This window comes from Bombina bombina, chromosome 11 (genome assembly GCF_027579735.1).
Source record: "Bombina bombina isolate aBomBom1 chromosome 11, aBomBom1.pri, whole genome shotgun sequence".
NCBI classification, from domain to species: domain Eukaryota; kingdom Metazoa; phylum Chordata; class Amphibia; order Anura; family Bombinatoridae; genus Bombina; species Bombina bombina.
This window is the reverse complement of record NC_069509.1, coordinates 556,674-574,484: the sequence shown is the minus strand read 5'-3', so window position 1 is coordinate 574,484 and position 17,811 is coordinate 556,674. Positions and strand designations below refer to the sequence as shown.

The following is a 17,811-nucleotide window of genomic DNA, read 5'->3' as shown; positions in this document are numbered from 1 at the left end:
GGACATAAGTTAGTTTGTCAATGGACCACTCTCCTGCTTGTTCCTAGAGCTCTAACAGACATCCTTGTTGATTTACCTGCCTTCCAACCCCCCTCCCCTGCCATGCGCTCTGCCTGTTGCCCCCCTCCCCTGCCATGCGCTCTGCCTGTTGCCCCCCTCCCCTGCCATGCGCTCTACCTGTTGCCCCCCTCCCCTGCAACGCGCTTTGCCTGACGCCCCCTTCCTTGCCGCACGCTCTGCCTGTTGCCCCCCCCCTCCCCTGCCATGTGCTCTGCCTGTTGCCCCCCCTCCCCTGCCATGCGCTTTGCCTGTTGCCCCCCCTCCCCTGCCACACGCTCTGCCTGACGCCCCCTTCCTTGCCACACGCTCTGCCTGTCAAACCCCTACCCATAATATTCTCTGAATGTCATACAAGCCTTCCCACTTACTATCATTTTAAAATGATGGTAAACTCTCCCCTTTTCAAAATCAGATTTGGAATGTAAGTGGTATTTTAGATGGAGTTTCATTCATCAGTTATAACGAAGATGCGCTATAACTTACTTTTTAATATATATATATATATATATAATTTAAATACTCTGCGCTCCGCTGCCCACTTCAAAGCCAAATTGTCTGTTAGCTAACGGTTTGATTTGTTGTCCAATCAGCGCTCTAGCTACAACAAAAGTGCCAAATGGGGTGAGCGCTGATTGGACTTTGAAGTGGGTGGTGGAGTGCTGGGAATTTGAATTTCATATCTATATTAAAAGTAAGTTATAGCGCATCTTCATTACAACTATCTAAAATATCACTAACATTTCAGATCTGTTTTTAAAAAGGAGAGAGTTTACCATCACTTTAAGCTAAGTGCAATGTTTGCGCACACATTCTGCTGTACTTAGTGATCTCTTGTTTAGCCCACATAACAAATGTTTGTGTTGCAGGTCCTGGCTACTGTCAGAGGGCTTTATAGGCAGCTTGGAAGAATTGTCACCTGAGTGGTCTCTGGACAGTGATACAAGTGGATGTTCTGTATTAGATGAGGTGTCACCACTCACATACCCTGACCTTCCTGCAGCGACTTGTGTACCTGTTGTCCTTCCCCCTGACACAACCACTGGCCCTCCCACTGCTCTAACCACTAGCAATTCCGACCATTGTTCTGCCACGCCTGCAAGTGCCAGCCTTGCCTGTATAAACCCTAGTTGCCTTGACCTGCTGGCAACAACCTCTGTACCCACTAGCCAGTGTTTAATCACTCCAGTAATTGACCAATGCCGGTCTCTCCGCAAATCTGCTGGCGTTGCCACTGGTCTGCCTTTAGTAACCCCAACATCCTCTAATCGCTCTGTGGCTCCCTCTAGGAGTCTGTGTTCTTTAAAACCCACATGTTTAAATCTCTCCTCTTCACCTGTAGAATCTCACACCAAATCTGATGCATACAAAGTGATCCCTTCACAGAGTAGGGGAAGCCGATTCCTGGAAATAAAGAAGAGGCCAGTTCCATCTTCCCAGCAACTATCCTCTCCAGTGCAGGAGATCCTTAAATCCCCCTGGCCTCTTAAATCCAGTTGGTCTCCCCCCACTGAGTATTGGCGTCCTGAGGTTCCCAGCCTGCTTCTGTTATCAAGATTTTCTCAGCTGGCAGATGCCAGTTCCAGTCTAGTGTCTCCCCAAGTCCTTAGTTGTCTCCTGACATATGTGACCATTCACCCATACCCTTCCCCAAGAGCTGCTCGTCTCCTACAGCGTCTGACCTGTGATCCCTCTTGTCTGGAGGCTTTCATCCGCACTGGGAGCATCTGTACTCTCCGAGCAAGGCTGATTCTTGACGAGTCGCCAGATGGGTCACAGAGCTGCAGGCACCCGGAGCGGACAAGAGAGCTGGGTAAGAATGGATGTGTGTCTAATTAGAAGGAAATGATGATCTGCGTGTATTGCTGAAGGAGGGGTTGGAGTGGCAAAGGGTAAACAGAATGTCATGGAGGTGTTGCTCTTTTTGTAGTGTGAAGGGGAGGCATGGTGTGAGGTTAGGGGGGCAGCATTTTTTTTTTTTTATATCCCAACTGTGGCTTTACATATTTCTATCCTCTCCAGGTCATGTTTTGCTGCGTAACCTGTGTATTCAGGCAGAATCTCCCTTTGGAGTGGGTACTGTGACCCATATGCTACTATCTGGGTCTCAGAATGAGCGTCAGCAGTGTGCACTTTCCCTGCCCTATATATACAGGTGAGAATGTCTTGCTGTATGTTCTATGTCTGTTATGCAGTATATAAGCTCTGTGCCAGTTGTATGTTAGTTCAGATATGACTTTCTTAGGTTTGTGTTGAAGAGAACAGCTGGGCTGCATTCTGCTAATTAGTAATAGGGTAGCTTGAAAATACAGCAGACTCTAGACCCTGTGTATTTACTAACAACGTGTTAAGAAAATAGCAGTGCATTCAGTCTAGGACCGAGAGCGTAACACAACCCGTCCCTTCCAGTAGACATGGAGACACAGCTGCTCCTGATCGACCCCTATAGCTGTCTCCTAGTTGCGCTTCTACATTTTAGACGCTTTCAGTTACGCCAGGGGTAAATTGCACTATATGAATGATGTTGAGTAATGTAGTTGCACTTTAGAGACTAAGCGCAACATTTATGACGGGGCAAATGCCTCGATTGGTTGCAGGCTCGCTCACTCGACCCTGCAACTGATGTTCATGAAGCAGTGGTTTAAACCGCTGCTTCATAAACTCTCCCCCAAACTGGAGTTAGCTGATGAAATTCACCCCAAATTAATTTGACCGGTGTGATTGACAAGCCTAACTCTCACGCAATTGGTTGCGTAAGGGTAGGGGGGGTGTTACTGCATAAGTGTTCTGTCGTGCAATGATAAATATGGGGAACATATCCGCCCCACAATTTGCAATCAATTGCAGATATGTTCACAACTTGAAAATCCTGTCTGCTCGCAAATTGATAAATCTTGCCCAAAGTCGTCTTCTTGGAAAGAAGAAATATGAGACCTCCTATAGAAGCTTGGTATGTGGTTTTGAGTGCATTTTGATGACTGTGTCCTTCACTTAATAATTGAAGCAGACCTTGACTTTTGCTTGGCCCAGGTGAAGAATTGTCAGACACTGTTATTAAGACAATACAGGATCTAAGGCTCAGTATAAAAACCTCCTTTACTGATAGTGAGAGTAGTGGGAACATTTGTTGCATTTGTGCACTTTTTAAATTGAATTAGTAAATGATGCTTATACACCAGGCCTTGTATCCTGTATTGCCACTAAATGCAGTGGAATTGCATAATTAACAAGTGCGTAATAACAAGACAATGCAATAACACTTTGCTTTCAAATAAGCAGTAGATTTTTATTTTTCTGGCAAATTTTATTTTTTTCTCCCATTTTCCAGCCCCTGTATCATGTGACAGACATCAGCCAATCAGACTAGTATGCATATACCATATGAGCTTGTTCCCCAGAAAGTGTGTCTATAATTTGCACAGTTTGATAATAGAAGTACATTGGAAATTGACAACTGCTGCTCTATCTGAATCCTAAAAGTAAAATATACAATGTATTATACCTTGTTTTCTGTGTAACCTGTTTGTGTACTTGGTGCCTATAAAGGAATTGGATCGTTGAGCTTATTAGTATTCTCCATTAGTGGCAGCGTGATCTGTCTTTTGGTAATGTTTGCTGTTATTGATTGTGCATAATGTTCTCTTGTCGTCTTCTTTTCTGTCCTTGGCCTTTTCCTGCTGTCCCTAGTGCCACCTTCTTTGTAGTCTTGCTTTTTTGTTCTGGGTCTTCTTCTGTATCTCGGGCCTTGCTTCTCCTGCTCTCCCTCTATCTCTGGGCCTTGCTTCTCCCGCTCTCCCTCTTTTCTTTGTAAAGACACGATGAGTCCACGGATTTCATCCTTACTTGTGGGATTACGCCTCCTGGTCAGCAGGAGGAGGCAAAGCGCACCACAGCAGAGCTGTATATATAGCTCCTCCCTTCCCTCCCACCCCAGTCATTCTCTTTGCCTGTGTTAGTGATAGGAAGAGGTAAAGTGAGGTGTTAGTTAGATTCTTCAATCAAGAGTTTATTATTTTTAAAATGGTACCAGTGAGTGCTCTTTTACTACAGGGTGTAGCCGTATTCCTTGTCAGACTCTAGAGTAGAGCTGCAGGTGGCTTTAAAGCAATGGGAACTGGTGGGACAAAACTCTCACTGCGCCTCCCATACTGAGTGCTACCCTTCTGATGATGGTCTTAGCAGATATTAACTAAGGCCCTATTAGTGTCCACAGGGCTATTGGAGGGAACAGACCTCTGGATCCTGTGGGAACATTCATGCTGTCGCACAGCAGCGAGGTAAGTGCAGTCTTTATTTCTGGGCCATATTATCTCAGAATCGACTATGCACTTATTTGTTTTATGTGGGGACCATGGGCTCTCTTGGGAGGGCTTCCCTGTTGAACAGACCGATAGGTTTCACATGCTCCTGCTAACCAACACTTTGCTAGCAGTCATGCTGGGACTAGGGGGACATGGGCTCTTTACATTAAGAGGGTTCTCCTGTCAGTTGCTGATTTATAGGTGCTGTGGTCAAGACGCTGCGGTTTTATGTTTTTATGAATTTTTATACATTGAGACTCAGGTACAGGGCTATACCTTTTTATGGGCTATAAGTTTTTATGGATTGTGTATATGAACGGCGACTTTAAACTTGGCAGGATAATTTTGAGCGACGCCCACAATGGGCGGAGTTAACTTTGGCGCGCTTGAGTAGGAGGCGTTCTTACGTTGTGTAAGAAGAAGCCGCGCGGTGTCTTCTGCTCCGGAGTCCCGCAGTTCAGTGAGTGACACGTTCAGGAGTTCCTCATCGCAGCTCAAGTGTTACGCTAAGACCGCATGGTTAGACAAGCAGGCGGTCTTTAGCATTCTCAGACACGTTCAGGAGTTGTTTTTGCCAGAGTGGTCAGTGTACCGTGGGGGCAGGTAGGCGCCTCAGCAGAGCTGTTGAGGCGAAGAGGTGTTATTTATTTTAATATTAAGACACATTTCATTGGATTTGGCTATCGTTTTTTTCAATGCAGAAAAAATATTAGACGTTTATTTTTTAAAGACACAGTACCCTGTTGCTTTACAGATGTTTACATTAATGTTTGTACACATATAGTTCTTGGGCCATAAATTATAGACCATATAAAGGAGCCAAGACCAGGTTTTTTTTTGTTTTTTTTTCTTTGCTGCTTGTTATCATGGATTCGGTAGATATCCAAGATGTTACATGTGCCATGTGTCTGAATGCCAATGTGGAACCCCCTGTTACTTTTTGTCCCTCATGTATTGAGAGGGCGTTACATTATAGAGAACAAATTTTCTTTGATAAAAAGTTGCCCAAAACTAATGTTTCTCAGGAGTCTACAGATGAGATGCAGAGTATGCCGTAGCTTACTCCCCAAGCGTCACAGCCCTTAACACCCGCTCAAGCAGTGCCAAGTACTTCAGTTTCTACTGCGGTCACGTTACAGGACATAGCTGCTGTTATGTCTTCTACACTTTCCGAGGCATCCTCTGCCTTTCCCATATTTCAAGGCAAGCGCAGAAGGAAGGAAAACCATGTGGTCAATGCAGCTTCTGATACCTTGATGGCGATCTCAGACGTACCCTCCCAGGGCTCTGAATTGGATGGTATGGAGGTCCTATCCGAAGGTGAACTTTCTGATTCAGGAAGTGCCTTACCACTGACGGATTCAGAAGTGGTTTCTTTCAGGTTCAAACTTGTAAACCTCCGCTTATTATTGAGGGAGGTTTTGGTGACTCCGGACGACTGTGATTCAATAGTGGTTCCTCCAGAGAAATTGAGTAAGCTGGATAGATACCTAGAAGTCCCTTCTTATTCTGATGTATTTCCAGTTCCCAAGAGAAATTCAGAGATTATTGCCAAGGAATGGCAGAGACCAGGTATTCCCTTCTCTCCTTCTCCCGTCTTTAAGAAGATGTACCCTATAGCTGACAATATTGGGGACTCTTGGCAGACGGTCCCTAAGCTGGAGGGTGCTCTTTCTACTTTGGCTAAACGAACTACTATTCCTATTGATGATAGTTGTGCTTTTAAAGACCCTATGGATAAGAAGTTGGAGGGTCTCCTTAAGAAGATCTATGTTCACCAGGGGTTGCTATTACAACCAGCGGCTTGCATTGTTGTGGTTACCAGTGCGGCTGCTTATTGGTTTGATGCTCTGGAAGAGTCTCTTAAGACTGAGACTTCTTTGGAAGAGATACAGGATCGGATTAAAGCTCTTAAATTAGCTAATTTGTTTATTACTGATGCTTCTCTGCAGATTACTAAATTGGCGGCTAAGAGTTCGGGTTTTTCCATTTTAGCACGCAGAGCCTTATGGTTGAAGTCTTGGTCTGCGGATGTGTCATCCAAGTCTAAACTTTTGGCTATTCCTTACAAGGGGAAGACCCTGTTCGGACCTGACTTGAAGGAAATTATTTCTGACATCACGGGAGGCAAGGGTCATCTCCCTCAGGATAAAAAATCCAAACAGAGAGGTCGGCAGAGTAATTTTCGTTCCTTTCGAAATTTCAAGGGAATCCCCCCTTCCTCTTCCTCTAAACAGGAAGGGAGCTATTCACAAACCAAGTCTACCTGGAGACCCAACCAGTCTTGTAACAAGGGTAAACAATCCAAGAAGCCTGCTGCTGCTCCCAAGTCAGCATGAAGGGCTGGCCCCCGATCCGGGACCGGATCTAGTAGGGGGCAGACTTTCCTTCATCAAGGCTTGGATACGAGCTGTTCAGGATCCCTGGGCAATAGAAATAGTGTCTCAGAGGAAGGTTTCTTCTTTCATGATTATCTGCAGACCAGATAAAATGAGAGGCGTTCTTACGTTGTGTAAGAGACCTCTCCTCCATGGGAGTAATCTGTCCTGTTCCAATTCAGGGACAGGGTTTTTATTCAAATCTGTTTGTAGTTTCCAAAAGAGAGGGAACTTTCAGACCTATCTTCGACCTCAAGAGTCTAAACAAGTTTCTCAGAGTTCCATCTTTCAATATGGAAACTATTCGTACCATTCTTCCATTGATCCAGGAGGGTCAATTTATGACAACAGTGGATCTAAAGGATGCATATCTTCATTTTCCTATCCACAGAGATCATCACAAGTTCCTGAGGTTTGCCTTTCTGGACAAACATTTTCAGTTTGTAGCTCTCCCTTTCGGTCTGGCCACGGCGCCCAGAATTTTCACAAAGGTTCTGGGGTCTCTACTGGCGGTTCTAAGACCGTAGGGCATTGCGGTGGCGCCTTATCTGGACGATATTCTAATCCAGGCGTCATCCTATCAACTAGCAAGGTCCCATACCGGCATTGTGCTATCCTTCCTGAGAACTCATGGGTGGAAGGTAAATCAGGAAAAGAGTTTGTTAGTTCCTCAGACAAGGGTTCCCTTTCTGGGAACTCTAATCGAGTCTATTTCAATGAAGATTTTTCTGACAGAGGTCAGAAAGTTAGATTCTGGACACATGTCGAGCCCTTCAGTCCAATCCTCGGCCATCAGTGGCTCAGTGTATGGAGGTAATCGGATTGATGGTGGCGCACAATGGACATTGTACCGTTTGCATGTTTTCATCTCAGGCCTCTGCAGCTAAGCATGCTCAGACAGTGGAATGGAGATTTTAGAGATTTGTCTCCTCAAATAAATGTAGATCAGGGGACGAGGGACTCAATTCTATGGTGGTTGTAGCTGGATCATCTATCCCAGGGGACATGCTTTTGCAGACCCTCATGGGTGATTGTGACAACGTATGCCAGCCTGTTAGGATGGGGAGCAGTCTGGAACTCCTTAAGGGCTCAGGGAGTATGGACTCAAGCAGAATCTCTCCTTCCCATCAACATCCTAGAGTTGAGGGCGATATTCAATGCGCTTCGGGCCTGGCCTCAGTTGGCCTCGGCCCATTTCATCAGATTCCAGTCGGACAACAGAACGACAGTGGCTTACATCAATCATCAGGGAGGAACAAGGAGTTCCTTAGCGATGACCGAAGTGGCCAATATGATTCAGTGGGCTGAGACTCACTCTTGCCATCTGTCAGCGATCTACATCCCAGGGGTGGAAAACTGGAAGGCAGATTTTCTGAGCAGGCAGACCTTTCATCCGGGAGAGTGGGAGCTCCATCCGGAAATATTTTCAAACCTGATTCTCAGATGGGGTCGGCCGGAGTTGAACCTTAAGGCGTCTCGTCAGAATGCCAAGCTTCCGAGATACAGGTCCAGGGATCCCCAGGCCGAGCTGATAGATGCCTTGGCAGTTCCTTGGTCTTTCAGCCTAGCATATGTATTCCCTCTGATTGCTCGACTCAAACAGGAGAGGGCATCGGTGATCCTCATTGCCCTGGCGTGGCCTCACAGGATTTGGTATGCCGATCTGGTGGACATGTCATCTCGGCCACAGTGGAAGCTTCCATTGAGGAAGGACCTTCTCATTCAGGGTCCCTTCCATCATCCGAATCTAGTTTCTCTGCAGCTGACTGGAGATTAAACGTTTAATATTATCCAGGCGAGGTTTTTCTGATTCGGTCATAGATACTTTAATTCAGGCACGTAAGCCTGTTACTAGGAACATTTACCATAAGATATGGCGCAAATATCTGTATTGGTGTGAATCCAAGGGCTACTCATGGAGTAGGGTTAGGATTCCCAGGATTTTGTCTTTTCTTCAAGATGGATTGGAGAAGGGGTTATCTGCATGTTCCTTAAAGGGACAGATCTTGGCCTTATCTATTTTGTTACATAAGCATTTGGCAGATGTTCCAGATGTGCAATATTTTTGTCAGGCTCTGACTGGAATCAGGCCTGTGTTTAGATCAATTGCTCCTCCTTAGAGTTTGAATTTAGTTCTTAAAGTTCTTCAAGAGGTTCCGTTTGAACCTATGCATTCCATATATATTAAGTTATTATCTTGGAAAGTTTTATTTCTGGTTGCTATTTCTTCTGCTCGAAGAGTAAATGAGCTTTCGGCATTACAATATAATTCTCCTTACCTTATTTTTCATTCGGATAAGGTAGTATTACGTACTACACCTGGGTTTCTTCCTAAGGTGGTTTCAAATAAGAATATTAATCAGGAGATTGTTGTTCCTTCCTTGTGTCCTAATCCTCCTTCTCCGAAGGAACGTCTGTTACACAATTTAGACGTAGTCCGTGCTTTAAAATTCTACTTACAAGCGACTAAGGATTTTCGCCAATCGTCTTCTTTGTTATTTTTTCAGGGAAACGTAGGGGTCAGAAAGCTACGGCTACCATTCTTGCCTTTTGGCTGAAGAGTATCATCCGTTTTGCATACGAGACTGCTGGACAGCAGCCTCCTGAACGAATTACGGCTCATTCCACTAGGGCTGTGGCTTCCTCATGAGCATTCAAAAATGATGCTTCTGTTGAACAGATTTGCAAGGCTGCAACTTGGTCTTCTCTTCACACTTTTTCTAAATTTTACAAATTTGATACTTTTGCCTCGGCTGAGGCTGTTTTTGGGAGGTTTTTCAAGCAGTGGTGCCTTCCGTTTAGGTTCCCTGTCTTGTCCCTCCCATTTCATCTGTGTACTATAGCTTTGGTGTTGTATCCCACAAGTAAGGATGAAATCCGTAGACTCATCGTGTCTTTAAAAAGAAAAATTAATACAGACAGGTAATTAATTTTTGTAAACTTCAGACACCTCTGCACCTTGGCTTTTCCTTTCTCTTCCTAACTTCGGTCGAATGACTGGAGTGGGAGGGAAGGGAGGAGCTATATATACAGCTCTTCTGTGGTGCTCTTTGCCTCCTCCTGCTGACCAGGAGGCGTAATCCCACAAGTAAGGATGAAATCCGTGGACTCATCGTGTCTAAAAAGAAACAAATTTATCAGGTAAGCAGAAATTTTCTTTTTCTGGGCCTTGCTTCTCCCGCTCTCCCTCTATCTCTAGGCCTTGCTTCTCCCGCTCTCCCTCTATCTCTGGCCTTGCTTCTCCTGCTCCTCTCCCTCTATCTCTGGCCTTGCTTCTCCTGCTCCTCTCCCTCTCCCTCTGGCGTGGCTTCTCCTGCTCCTCTCCCTCTGGCCTGGCTTCTGCTGTTCCTCTGTCTCTGACCTTGCTGCTCATCTCCCTCTGTCTCTGGCCTGGCTTCTGCTGCTCATCTCCCTCTGTCTCTGGCCTGGCTTCTGCTGCTCCTCTCCCTCTGTCTATGGCCTTGCTTCTCCTGCTCCTCTCCCTCTGTCTCTGGCCTGGCTTCTCCTGCTCCTCTCCCTCTGTCTCTGGCCTGGCTTCTCCTGCTCCTCTCCCTCTATCTCTGGGCCTTGCTTCTCCCGCTCTCCCTCTATCTCTAGGCCTTGCTTCTCCCGCTCTCCCTCTATCTCTAGGCCTTGCTTCTCCTGCTCTCCCTCTATCTCTAGGCCTTGCTTCTCCCGCTCTCCCTCTATCTCTGGCCTTGCTTCTCCTGCTCCAATCCCTCTATCTCTGGCCTTGCTTCTCCTGCTCCTCTCCCTCTGTCTCTGACCTTGCTGCTCCTCTGTCTCTCTGGCCTGGCTTCTCCTGCTCCTCTCCCTCTGGCCTGGTTTCTGCTGCTCATCTCCCTCTGTCTCTGGCCTAGCTTCTGCTGCTCCTCTCCCTCTGTCTATGGCCTTGCTTCTCCTGCTCCTCTCCCTCTGTCTCTGGCCTGGCTTCTCCTGCTCCTCTCCCTCTGTCTCTGGCCTGGCTTCTCCTGCTCCTCTCCCTCTGTCTCTGGCCTGGCTTCTCCTGCTCCTCTCCCTCCGTCTCTGGCCTGGCTTCTCCTGCTCCTCTCCCTCTGTCTATGGCCTGGCTTCTGCTGTTCCTCTGTCTCTGACCTTGCTGCTCATCTCCCTCTGTCTCTGACCTTGCTGCTCATCTCCCTCTGTCTCTGGCCTGGCTTCTCCTGCTCCTCTCCCTCTGTCTCTGGCCTTGCTTCTCCTGCTCCTCTCCCTTTGTCTCTGGCCTGGCTTCTCCTGCTCCTCTCCCTCTGTCTCTGGCCTGGCTTCTCCTGCTCCTCTCCCTCTGTCTATGGCCTTGCTTCTGCTGCTCCTCTCCCTGTGTCTCTGGCCTTGCTTCTGCTGCTCCTATCCCTCTGTCTATGGCCTTGCTTCTGCTGCTGCTCCTCTCCCTCTGTCTATGGCCTTGCTGCTCCTGCTCCTCTACCTCTGTCTCTGGGCTCTGCTCTCCCCAGTGCTACCTTCTTCTTTGTAATCTTGCTTCTTTATTCTGTGTCTTCTGTTTCCTGTGGTCTTGCGTTTCCTACTGTTTCTAGTGCACCCTTATCTTTTTTGTTCCAAGTCTTGTTTTTCCTGCTGTCCCTTGTGTTCCTCTCTCCTAGTGATACCTTCTTTTCTATCCTTGGTCTCACTTTTCCCACCATCCCTGCTGTCATCTCCTCAAATGTCCTTCAAAAACATACTAACTCAGTGTCTTCTAATAGGAAGGACTCTTCCCACCGCCAGCAACTCCTAGAGGGAGCCCTCCGTCTGATCCTAGAGCCTCTAATGGAGTGTGTGGATTCAGTCTTTGCATTTCATGCATCAGAGTGCCTCTCATACCTCTCTCACCAGAGCCTGTCTGCCCCTTGCCCCTCTCCTCCAATACCACCATTGCACTGCTTGTACTTGGAACGAATTTCCCACGGAGGAGACGTGGTGTTTGTACTGGATGGCGGGGAGTGTGTAATGGGGAACCGGGAAGACCTAATCAGCAGCTGTGAGGTGTTTAGGGCAATGTTAGAAGGTGGATATGCAGAATCCCACCAAATGAAAATACGTGTACGTGAGGTTCTTGCCTGTGCTTTTATTCCGTTATTACATTACCTCCATGGCTGTGCACAGAGGTCTCCATGTCCTTTGCTTCAGGCACTAACGCTGCTTTCTCCAGGCCAAGAGCTGGCACAATCTCCTCTGGGGTCCACACTAGCAGCAGCTGGACGTTTCCTTGTACCTGGGTTACAGATACTGCTAGAGAGCATGGTGGGAGAGCATATACTGGCTTTAGAGAACCTAGCCTCTATCTACAGATTTGCAGAGATACACGAGAGCCCTGGGCTTAGGAAAGATTGCTGCGTGTTCCTCTTGAAGAGACCTCATCCTCCTCGTAAGCGATCTCAGTGCCTCCTTCAGTTGTGTCAGACAGCACAAGACAAGCAGAAACTATCACAGTTATTGGAAGAAACTGTTCAAGATACACACTAATTCTACAGGCTGGTCCCCTTGTCATTCATTTAATGGATTAGCCTCCTTTCCCAAGCTTCACAGCTACACCTTATTGTACAGCCAAATACATTATTTTCTATCCAGCTGCTCTGTATGCTGTCCCTCACAACAATATAATACTCAATGGAAGTTACCTGTACCTCAAATTCACCTTCTGATTCACGTCCCTAATTCATCTGCAGAGCTTGGTGGCTGCTGGTATCTCTTCCCCACCTACTGGGCAGAGCCTGGCAGCTTTCCTTTCTCTACCCTCTCTTACCCCAGTGCCAGCTAGATTTGACAACTACCTACGGCTCAACATCTGCCAATGTCTTCCTCTTTGCTCATCTCCACCTTGTGTGTGCTGGGGCCCCCTTTCCTGCCCACCTCTAGTCCATTGTCTTCCAGCTTACCCTTCTGACCATTTTTACCCTAGTGTCTTCCAGCTTCCCCACCTACCTACAGCTCCACATCTAGCATTCTCCTTCTCTGCTCCTCTCTAGCCTAGTGTGTGCTGGTGTCCTGCTCTCTGCCTACCTCCAGTCCAGTCTTTTCCAGCTTTCCCTCTTGCCCACTTATACCCTAGTGTCAGCCAGCTTCCCTACCTACAGCTCCAAATCTGCCAGTTTTGTTCTCTGCTCATATCCAACCTAGTGTGTGCTGGTGTCCCCCTCCTTGCCCACCCCCAATCCATTATCTAACAGCTTTCCCTTCAACCCCCCATACCCCAGTTCCAATCGGCTTCACTGCCAACCTATAACTCAACATTTTCCAGTCTCCCTCTCTGCCCACCTCCAACCTATTGTGTGCTGGTGCCCACCTTCAGCCCAGTGTCGGCATCCTCTCTTCTCACCTACCTTTAGCCTAGCATATACAGATGAAACCCAAACCTACTCAGTCCATTATAGCTACAGTATTGTGCCAATTACCCCAACACACTGATGGCCCAGTGTTGGCTATATACATTTATCGCAAAGCATCAGTCCTCTCTCACTATAAAACACATGGCAAACTATGGAGCCAGTGGCCAAAAATAGCCTAGCCGTTTTTTCCCTTGGTTTTCTCTGCCATTTTTCTGATAACTAGGTGGTCACTGAGTATGTTGGTTATGATTACTGTAACCCATGTTGGGTATGAAATAAAACTATATATAAAATTTATGTTCCATTTCTATGTTTGTGCTGCCAAAACATAACTAGTTTTATTTCTGTCTAAGGAGACCAGATACTAAAACTTACCATGTGCTTGTTTGTCCCATATCCTCTGGTGTAAGTAATTCTAAAGGCAACAAGAGTGTATATATTTCTAGTCATAGCATAATAGTTCTATATCCAATAAGCAGCACTAGACAAGTTGTATCTATACACTGACATTCTAGTCCATGTGTCTTGTTTGTCTCATATCCTCAGTAAGTAATTCTAATGGCAACAAGAATATAGTGTATATATTTCTAGTCCTAGCGTAATAGTTCTATATCCAATAAACAGCACTGGGCAAGTTGTATCTATACACTGACATTCTAGTCCATGTGGTCTCTAAATGAGGATGTTGTCAGTATATAGCAGGGTTATAATACAATGTATTTAATAATTATTCCTTAAAATAAACCCCTAATTAAAATGTATATACAAAACAATTAATATAAATTCCTAAATTATTTTTATTAGTTAAATTTATAAACACATTGAATTATATTTATAGAAACCAGATTATGAATCAAATGATACACTTATGCTGTTATAATCTCATAAAGATCATAAAAAAATATATACCTTTAAAATTAAATTTACTTACAATAATCGCATTAAAATACCAGAATCTTCTATTATTAACCAATAACTCTAGTTCAGTGCCCAATATGGATTATCAACTTACTATGCTTAATTAATAACTACCAGGGATTTAATCACAATAACCAGTTTATGTACAGTTCTGAAAGAGTTCACTTTAATGACTGACTTATAAATCTGGAGTGCAAAACCCTGTCTAGTAAATAAATTATTTAGCAGTATATGACTAGTTAAACTACACAGGACTATGAACATAAGCTTAAAATACTAATTATGCTCTTTTAAAATTACCCGCTTCAATTAGACTGTAGCAATAATGAATGTCTTTGATTAAAATATTAAATATATAATTTCTTATACTTTACAAGTTCACCAGTTTGAGAATTCAGTTAATATCCAAATATGCCTTAGAGGTATTATGCAGATTTGTAAGAGAATTAATCTTGATAGTCTCTTATCCACAAAGAGTGTCCCAACGTATTTGTCTTACAGAAAACTGTGTTCGCACACTGGTCTCTTTTATAAGCAAAAGTGGCAACAGCAGGATTGCAAACAGTCACCAACCAACATTTTTTCCACCAACATCCTCTTCTCTGTGTGCAGAGAGTTTTTTGTCTGAGACAAAACTCCTCATCTCTTAATTATTTGATAGATTTAGATACGCCCTCTTCTTTGATTGGCTACTGGTATATGTCATTTTAACAGCCAAATGTCTTTTGGTTATAATTCTGGATTTAGGCCATCGGAGGCAGCAGACAAAACAAACAGTTTCATTTTCAACACTGCTATACAGTAAATATAGTACTTATATATATTTTTATCAAATGCCTATTTTTATATACTTTTAATCTCCTAGTTTTAATAATTATATGTTCCACATATGGTCCATTTAATATAATTTTATTCTGATTATTTCAAGATTAATCATGAATATATTCCACTTATAATATCTTTAAATCATATTTTCTATGAAAAGATTTATATTCAGCGCTGCGGAATCTGTTGGCGCTCTACAAATTCCTGATAATAATAATAATACAAGGATTATAATACCTTCATCATGGACTCAATTAATATCTCGGTTATCATCTTAATATCACATACATACCTTGAGATCAGCAAACAGATGTATAGTGGATTACTCTCCCATATTAATATAAATATTGTATATCTGTATATCTCTTGCTGAGTGTATAAAAACATGATGTTATTTATATTTTTCATTTAACAGACATTCACATTTAATATACAAACAGACAATTTCATATCCATTTATTCGTACCTATTATTTAATAGTCTGAGGCACATATTTAATGTTTGAAAACTATATATATATATATATATATATATATATATATATATATATATATTTGTCCAAACTTCAAATCCTTAAGACTTCTATGTTTTCAAAAATACATAGGTTAAAACATGTTGAAATCTTGATTCTTAGGGTTTTCAGATTCCCATATTACCCTTCTTAGGCATAGACAATCTCCCAGATTCATGTGTTCATATTTAATTTGTCTGAATATGAAAATATATATATATATATATATATATATATATATATATATATATTCATTTGAGAATCTAAAACAACATGAAAATCAAGCATAATTCCTTTATCTGAGATCTAGTTTTTCATGCCATGCAGAGACTTGAAACGCCAGCTCGTCTGGGTGATATGTATTGGGGGCTTAGAATGGAACAATTTATCACCTATATGCGAAGGGCTATTTCCTCTAAATATGTTTGTATATTCCCCTATTCTAACAGATGGACTGTCTGTTCTTTACTTGGGTTTCTGTGATCTAAGTAATGAATTTCTTTGGCTAAATTAATTTAGAGATTTCGATCTGGGAAGGCTATTGAACAATAATTCATTAGAAGTTATCTCTCTTTTGAGACCGTGATCAAAGGCTCTTTAGATGTGACATTATCTCTTATAATTTGGGACCAATGTTTGTTTTTCTTTAGAAGTCCTGTCTATTTCGTTTGTTCTACAAGTCTGTAGTTGAGAGCAAAAGGGAGGGGTTGATATCACCCATTCCAGTGTTTGTTCGCAATGCAGCTAAATCAATTCATAGTAGATATTAGCTAAATGAAATTAGATTCCATGATACATCCTGTAGTTTATTTAAGGTTACTTCACAGATACCCTGACATAATTCCCCCTTCCAATTTTAAATAGATGTAGGACACATGTATTTTGAATTGGCTTAAAGTCAGTGGTACTTGGTGAGTGTTTTGGCAGCATGCATCATAGACAGTCTTCTATACAGAGAGTCCGTTATTTTTCGATCCTTATATTTATGCTTGTTAGCTAGGCCTCTTTAACTACAATACTTCTTTAGTGCATCTGGGGATATGACACTTCATTCTCCCTCTATGACTTGTAGTTGGGATCTAGGATGGCACGCTCGCAACTGATTAATATGGACCCATTTATCCATAAAAGTATCATTTTTAGGTATCTTAATTTTATAGGCAACGAGATATTTTGTCGGTAACGACAAAAGGACCCCCTTCCATGATGGAATAAATTTCTTCTCCTTAACCTGATCTCTTCTAAAGTTATAAAGATAAACTATATCATTTATTTCATATTCCTTTTGGGACGTTTTGAGATAATAGGTTTTAGTGGCAGTTGCAGCTTTCTTTAAGTTCCTTTGCGCAAATGCCAAGGCATATTGCAGGTGCTTCCTTAAGTTCTCCACATATTGATGTGTATTGGCAGCATTTATCAAGTTCTGGTCTGATGTACGGTACAGTAGATGTTGAGGTAGAATCATTCTTCTACCAGTCATCAACTCAAAAGGTGACATCTTAGTAGCACTACTTGGAGTTGTTCTTAATGCCATTAGGACTAGAGGTAATTTTACATCCCAGTCTTTACCTGTTTCACTCACAAACCTTTTGAGGATTTTCACAATGGACTGGTTGTAATGTTTTACACCACCACTTGAGACAGCTCTATATGCAATATGAAGCTTTCTTTTGACCCCTAGTATATTCCACATTTTGGTCATCACTTTGTTAGTGAAGTGGGTACCCCGATCGGGTTCGATTCTCTGGGGTAAACCAAATTGGAAAACACGTGGTTGATGAGCAATGCTGTGCATGTTTCAGCACTATTGTTAGGTGCACTGATGCACTCTACCCATTTATTGAACAGACGTGTTACTGTTAACATGTATTTGTTACCTCCTAGATAACCTAGTTAGTGGACCAATAAAATCATTTTGTATATCTGACCATGGCATTACCACCCCCTTTTCTGCAATGGCGCTCTATGCGTTGGTGCAGTGGGTTGGAATTGTGGACAGATTATACAACCTTGACAGTAGGTTTGAACATCCTTCAACATTTGTGGCCAGAAGGCGTAGTCACGTAATATTTCATACGTTAATTTGGCACCATGATTGCCAGATGTGGGAGCATCATGGGCATGTTGAAGCATGAGACCTCTGAACTTTGTAGCTACCACCCATTGCTGGATGACAGTTTTGGAGGTTCTAATTAACAAACCATCCTGTAACTTGAATTATGATCTGGATTTCATTAAGCTTCTAAGATCTTCCTTGCCAATATCGTCCTCTTTTGAGATGGGGTTGCTTTCAGGATCTTCTATGTGTTTATAGAAGATGCCTACAATGGGGTCTTCTTTTTGACTAGTGATTAGGTCCTCACTAGGAGAATCCTGACTCCATTGTACCAGGTTAGGCTCACTCTGTTGTTTAGCCTGGTTTCTGGTAATGGCTTCTACCTGAATTGCACCCATTAAGTGGTCGATATTAAGGAGTTCTCCAGTTATGGCTCCTTGTT

At 43.5% G+C, this 17,811-nt stretch overlaps 1 protein-coding gene across 1 annotated transcript in view; it reads left to right on the top strand.

Annotated features, from left to right (window-relative positions):
• ARMC5 (armadillo repeat containing 5) overlaps nucleotides 1–13,356 on the top strand; it is a 154,464-nt gene extending 141,108 nt beyond the window's left edge. Inside the window, exons 5-7 of the mRNA XM_053694443.1 lie at nucleotides 927–1,870; nucleotides 2,080–2,212; nucleotides 11,437–13,356. Of these exons, the coding sequence (XP_053550418.1) occupies nucleotides 927–1,870; nucleotides 2,080–2,212; nucleotides 11,437–12,196 (1,837 nt within the window). The 3' untranslated portion in view covers nucleotides 12,197–13,356. The remainder of the gene's footprint in view (nucleotides 1–926; nucleotides 1,871–2,079; nucleotides 2,213–11,436) is intronic.
• The last annotated feature ends 4,455 nt before the right edge of the window (nucleotides 13,357–17,811 follow it).